Source organism: Vicia villosa, linkage group LG1, assembly GCF_029867415.1.
Source record: "Vicia villosa cultivar HV-30 ecotype Madison, WI linkage group LG1, Vvil1.0, whole genome shotgun sequence".
Taxonomy (NCBI): Eukaryota; Viridiplantae; Streptophyta; class Magnoliopsida; order Fabales; family Fabaceae; genus Vicia; species Vicia villosa.
Genome location: NC_081180.1, coordinates 12,566,123 through 12,572,970, shown reverse-complemented (window position 1 = coordinate 12,572,970; position 6,848 = coordinate 12,566,123). Strand labels below are relative to the sequence as shown.

At 29.7% G+C, this 6,848-nt stretch overlaps 1 protein-coding gene across 1 annotated transcript; it reads right to left on the bottom strand.

Moving 5' to 3' along the window:
• Positions 1-1,560: 1,560 nt before the first annotated feature.
• On the bottom strand, positions 1,561-2,540 carry LOC131601164 (probable calcium-binding protein CML46). Its single transcript, XM_058872927.1, has one exon. It carries the CDS (start codon positions 2,395-2,397, stop codon positions 1,807-1,809), a length of 591 nt encoding a protein of 196 aa, XP_058728910.1. The 5' UTR covers positions 2,398-2,540; the 3' UTR covers positions 1,561-1,806.
• Between the last annotated feature and the right edge of the window lie 4,308 nt (positions 2,541-6,848).

Below are 6,848 nucleotides of genomic sequence, written 5' to 3'. Positions count from 1 at the left end.
TTAAGGAAGTATGTTAACCCCAACCACCCATAAGGGTTGATATCTCTGAAGAAATGTCTTAAGGTTTTTGAAGTTTATGAGGATTCCTTCAAGAATTTCTAGCTAGGATAAGTAAATTTTTGTGTGCCCCTCAACCTTACTTCATGTGAAAGTCTCTGTGATGTTCCAACAGGGGTGCTTGTAGATAAAGGAAAATGGGAATAATGTAGAAAAGTGAAGAGATTATATGATGAAAGGGATGCCTTGAATAAGTATTTGGATACCTCTAATGGAGATAAGGTGAAGACCCTTAAAAGGGAAAAATGATGAATAAAAAATGTGATGTTGTCAACGTCACTATTTTATTCATCAATAATCCTCACTTTAAAGCTAATAATAAAGATTTGGGGGTAACTGTTCATGACTGACCAATGATCCATAAAGACCGACTCAATCCATATACCCAATCTAGTAAGGGCACACTAATAACTTACACACAAGTAAACCCACAACTCTGGACGCTGCAAAAGGGCACAACCCTCCTTCCATCAAGTTCGTTGATCTACATCCAATGACTCTCTGCATGTCATGTCGTGTGAATCAGAGACATTTATAATTGTCTCGTCTATGTAAGCAGAGCTCTAAATTACACCCATGCACACTTTCACTCACACTTGAAAAATTTCACCTCAATCTCATATTAAGTTGAGCGTTAGAGTACAAATATTTTTGCAGATACCTCATCTATTGGATGAACCCTCACCACTTCGCAGGAGCCCTTAACTACAATGGTCGTTATCAACTTTTCACACATTCTTTTGAAACCCGACTGTCACTGATCGAGGGAGACATAATTGTAGTGAAGGTACAAGAGCATGGAAAACAACATACGCGGGGCGTATAAAACATTGACAAGAAGAAGTTAGGAAGTCAACATAATTTGTTTTCTATTAATATTGTCCAATCTTTTGAATGTTAAGACTTGTAAATATATGTTTTTATTGAATTATTGTTATGTTAATAGAGTTAAGAACTTAGTTCAAAAATAAAAAATAAATTCCATTATGTTTATCGGTTTTTTATAAAATTTGAAAAAAATATGTGAAACCGGATTTTTAATATATTTGATAAACCATATTACTTGTTCGGATTTTTTTAGAATATTCAGTATACTGTGTCATTTCTTGGATTTTTTTTAGAACATCGGTATAGCAGGTTGATTCTCAGTTTTTTTTTAAAAAAAAATGTCTAACATCGGATTTTTCCAAAAGTTCTAATATATTATCATGTTTTTTACAAAAATTTGGAAAATTTAACCAAAACAATTGGGTTAAACCAATTTTTTTTTTTTTAAAATACAGTAAATCTTCAAGACTTTCTTAAAAAATTGATTTTTTTTGAGAAAATCTGATAAAAACTCATTAATTTTTTTAGAATACAACGATTTTATTAAAATTCCAATTTAGCCCTCCAAAACTCCGGTACATCGCAAATTTTTTTAAAAAAAGTCAAAAATTATATTTTTCTTTATTAGAGATATTTTGATAAAAGTGTAAAGTTTGGAATGCCAGGTAAAAAAAATAAGGGTAACAGGACAAAATCTCTTATTTAACCATCATGCTCTTATGAAATAATTTATTTCAATTTGCACTTTGCAACTTTGCATATTTGTGTTAGTATCCTACATCAGAGTTATAGACACACCTAATTCTCTTCAAGAGGAATATTGCTATGATTACTAATATTTTCTTAAATTTTATATTATTCCTGTAAACTCATTATATAATATTATATTAATGAACATCCTTAAACAAAGGAACAAACAAATCAACAGAACTGGTTTCTCATAATATTTACAAACTCAATGAAATCAATTCTCCCATCATGATTCTCATCAAATCTCTGGATCATCTTTTCACAGTTCTCAAACTCTAACCCTTCCTTCAATCCCAAAATAGCAAGAACTCTTTGCAACTCCATTGCATCAATAAAGCCATCTTTATTCTCATCAAAAACATCAAAAGCTTGCTTCACTTCCACCAAGCTTGGCTCATTCTCCTCAAACACTTCACAAAGCTCCTTGGAACCATACTTTTCATCAAGCTCCTCACTTTCTGTGCTGCAAGAAAATCCCATTCTTTCCATTATCATCTTCACTTCATCTCTTTCTATAATCATCTCACTCTCACCACTTTCTCTTCTAGCATTTGACTCATTAGATTCTGAAATTTTCTTCTCCACTCTTACCTCTGAGGGGCTATCATATTGAAGTTGGCAAAAAAGATAAAACCATAAAGTTGAGAAAAACTTGTGGATTCTTTTGAAATATGTTAAACCTAGGAAAAGGTCTATGAAACCAAACAAGGGAGAAGTTGATGTCTCATCTGCAAAAAAATAGTCAATTTGAGAAAGAACCATGGTTAAACACTTAAACCTAAACTTAAGAGTTAAGATTATCAAGTTTTTATTAAGCTAATGAAGATGAGAAAACTTGTAATGGTTTAAGAGGGTGGATGAAGAGATGGTTATATAAGTGAGAAGATGGAACTTGGAAGAATGGAGAAGCTAAATTTGTCATCATGGAAAGAGGGAGGAAGGTGCATGGATATGAGAAGAGGTGGGAAGAATATGCTATAATAAAAAATAATATAAAACTATGGTTATTTCATTGACAACATCATAGGAAGTTTCCTGTTTCTAAATTGAAGCAGACATGGAATTTTGACTATTGGCATGTTTTATGGTCATCGTCATCAATATTAATTTCTTATATGACTTTTTTCATTTTTGTGGTCAATAGGATATGGAAAAGACAAAAAGTTGAGTACTTTCCTGGAAGTCACTTAAGCACTGAGATTTGGCTTGCCTAACAATTTAATATTGTCCATGTTCCACACCAAATCAATATTTCCTCGTATTATAAGCATAGAGAAATTTATGGGAAGCTTTATATACATTATACACGTATACATGACACATAATCTCCACCTTTAAAATTTAATAATTTAAATTTATTTTCATATTCTCACATAAAAATGACATATATATATATATATATATATATATATATATATATATATATATATATATATATATATATATATATATATATATAAATATAGAGGTTAAAGGTAGTGCACTGACAGTGTAAAAAAGTTTTACACTATCATCCAATAGAAACAAATTGTTTTGCCATGTCATATAAGATTTTTTAAAATTACAGTCTGACTTGTCCTGATTCATGGTGGCGATTGATTGACAGTGTAAAACTTTTTTACACTGTCAGTGCATCACCCATTTTCTCATATATATATATATATATATATATATATATATATATATATATATATATATATATATATATATATATATATATATATATATATATATATATATATATATATATATAATTTTTAGATATGAGATGCATGAATCCGCGATATTATTCATTTTAAAATATATTTTATTAAAAAAAGTTATATTTTATAAAATAAATATATATAAAAAGTAAGTTTATTTAAAATAAATACAGATATAATTGATGGCTTATAATATACTTGATAATTAACAAATAAAGTTATATGTTGTTAGTTTTTTCTTTTAATTTAATCACATTCAATTATATATAATTTATGAGAATATTTCAACCCACCCCATAATACTCTTGGGTATCCGGCGCAATTACATTTATGCCCTCTGTTTTCGTAGATATATTTTCGGAAGCACATTTTTTTCTTTCAAAATTTAGGTTTTTTCGGAGATGAATCTACAAAACTATTTTAAATTGGGAAACATTTGGAAAAACTCTCAAATAATTCTGTTAAAAAAAAAGGTTCCATAGATGTATCTACGGAACAAATCAACGTAAAATCAAAAAAAGTTACTTCCAGAAATACACCCTCGAAAGTAGAAGGACAAATTTGGCATCACACACTAAATCCTATCTATTGATAGAAAGATCTTTGTCAAAAATCGGACTTTGCCTTTAGGAATTCCTCAAACTCATATCCAAGGCAGCTTACCACAAGCACCCCACCTATTACTTGGGGTTCGCCTTTTTAATCAAACAAAGTTAGTATAAGTAGTAGGGGCTTCATAGCTACTTTCATTCTAAAAGAAATCGAAGAATCAACCTTTAGTCAATAGGAGCCCCGCGGCCTCTTTGCGACCTCATCACTTCAAAGCGCAAATCCATTTCTTTCGGAATAATCGGGCGGAGCACATCTTTGGTACTTCTGTAGGCAAGCTTTTTGATAGTTACTTTTTTTGTTTTGTAGGGCGACGCGTGGTGTGTGAGAAATTTTTAGGGTGAGATAAGATATTCTCTAATTTATTAAGATTAGTATTTAAAACCGAAATCACTTCTTACTAAAATTCAAATTTAAAACTATTTAAAAATTTAATTATGGTCATATAGTTGGTCGTTTTTATGAATTTAATTTTAAATAAATTATTTATAAAATTTGATTTAGAGTCATTTATTTTTTAAATCCCTTTTTGAAATGAGTTATTTTTTAGTTTAAAACCAGTTATTTTTTAAATATGAATTTCTTGAACATTTTTTAAAATAAAATAGACATTTTTTTAAAAGAAAAAAAGAAGTTAATTAGGCCAAACACACATCCATACAGTTACACACAATACACAATGTAGACACATATTTTTCTAAAAGCAAATAATTATATTTATAAAGAACGTATCAAAGTTCAAAGTAACGGCATAAGAGGTACCAGGCAACATCAACAAATAAACAAAAATAACAATCAAACAAACTCACCAACACTAAAAAAAATAAAGCACCAGTACAAAGAAAACAAAAGACCAATGCAGGCATCAAAAGACTCGGTCCATTTGTTTTGACTTTTTTAAAAGATTATTTTTATAATGTTACATTATTTTATGAAAAAAAAATTTACAAAGAAATTTTTTATAAAAGCTTCAAATGAAAATTTTGTTTGAATAGTTATTCTTAAAATGTGATTTTAGGTATTTCATTTATTTATAAGAAAAGAATTGGATATCAAAATTTCAAAAAATCACTTAACTTTGAAGCTATTTCAAATAGATTTTCATAAAAATCATTTTTGAAATACAACATTTTAAAAAAATTGTGATTTTGACTAAGTTTTGGTCTTCAATAATATGTGTTTATGTTATACGATGTAAAAATTAGTATTTCATTTTAGGACGGGCTTAAGGCGGGATGGATTGAACGAATAGGCGGGACAGACTTTGGCGGACAACAAGTTTTAGCAGACGGTAGACTTTAACAAGCCAGACTTTAGAGGGCGATGGACTCGAAATTCAAACCCAACCTATCATTTTTTAGCAGGTATGCGGGCTGATCCGGCGGACCACGACCTATTTTGTCATCCCTTATGTCAAAAATTCACCAAGTTAGTTTTGGTTTAGTTTTCGTTTTATAGTGGTACATTGTTTTTTTAAATTTATATATGAGATTGTTTTCTTGATTTTATGTTGATACATTGTTTGCTTAAATGTGGACTATGCTTATTTGGTGCAAAGAGATTCCTCCCTTCAAATCTCTTCTCTCTTGGAGGCTCTCTCAAGACAATCTACCAACTGATGAAAATTTTTTAGATAAAGATATTTTCCTTCCATCTATGTGCTCCTTTTGTTCTTGTCAGTAATAATTGACTCATCATCCATTCTTCTAATGTATTTTTTTTCCAAAACATTTGGAAGTGGCTGCAAAACATATTATCATATCATATTCCTCTCATTTCAACTGAGATATGGAACACATGTAATGAAAGTTGTTATCCTCAGTATAAGATTGTGGTATTGGCTGCAATTTCTTTGGCCTCATCCAAAATTTCTCTTTCAGGTAACTTGACTAACAAGGTAATCTCTTCTTCTATTAAAGAATTTCGAATTCTAAGTACTTGCAGTATTGATGGAGTCTCTCTAGATTCCCCTGGTCTTTCCTCTCGTGGGGGGCTGATCAGGAACAATTCTAGCGACTGAGTAGGTTGCTTTGCAGTTAATATTGGAATTTGCGATGCCTTATTTGTAGAATTAATAGGTGCTATTACTGCTATTGAAGTTGCTTGCAGTTGAAGTTGAAAAAATTTATGGCTAAAAACCTACCAAAATTCGTAGAGAGGGCCTTTTCTTCCAAGACTTCAAGCCAATAAGAAATTAGAAACTGCATATTTCAAATTAGAAACATGAATTTCATAGTTTCTCATATAGTTCGGAAAGGAAACTCCTGTGCGGATACCCTTGCAAACATCAGTCTATTTTCACGTGGTGAAATGAACCTCCGCCTCAGCTTTCGACAAATCTTTATTGTAATATGTTTGATTTCGTTAAGCTTAGAGATTCTCAAGAGATCTCTTGAGGGTTTTGGCACCATGTCCCCCTCCTTTGTAGCATCTTTCTTTTTCTTTAATATATTAGGGTGTTGCAAGCCTTCTGCACATCAGCTATAAAAAATTGTTTTCTTAAATATATATATAAGAATGTTTTTTTAGTTGGGTCATGCTAACGAGTGTTGCGACAATAATTCTTTAAAGGTATCAAATAAAAAGATAATATTTAAAAAAAATCAATTATTTCAATTTCTGGTAAGTTAAAGACACGCATTTTCAAAAAGAATTTACCACTTTAAACATTTGATCACTGTAGCACAATACAGTATCATAAACAATTGATTAATAAAAAAATGATTTAATTAGATAAAATTTATTTTTAATTTTAGAATGATAGCATGATATTTTATTCTTGTTTATGAAGTAAATAAAAAAATTCACAAAATCAAAATTCAATATTTTATTTTTTAATAATCTAAACTATTGTGCTAATAATATTTTTTATTTAAAACAAGCTCATAACAAAATATTATT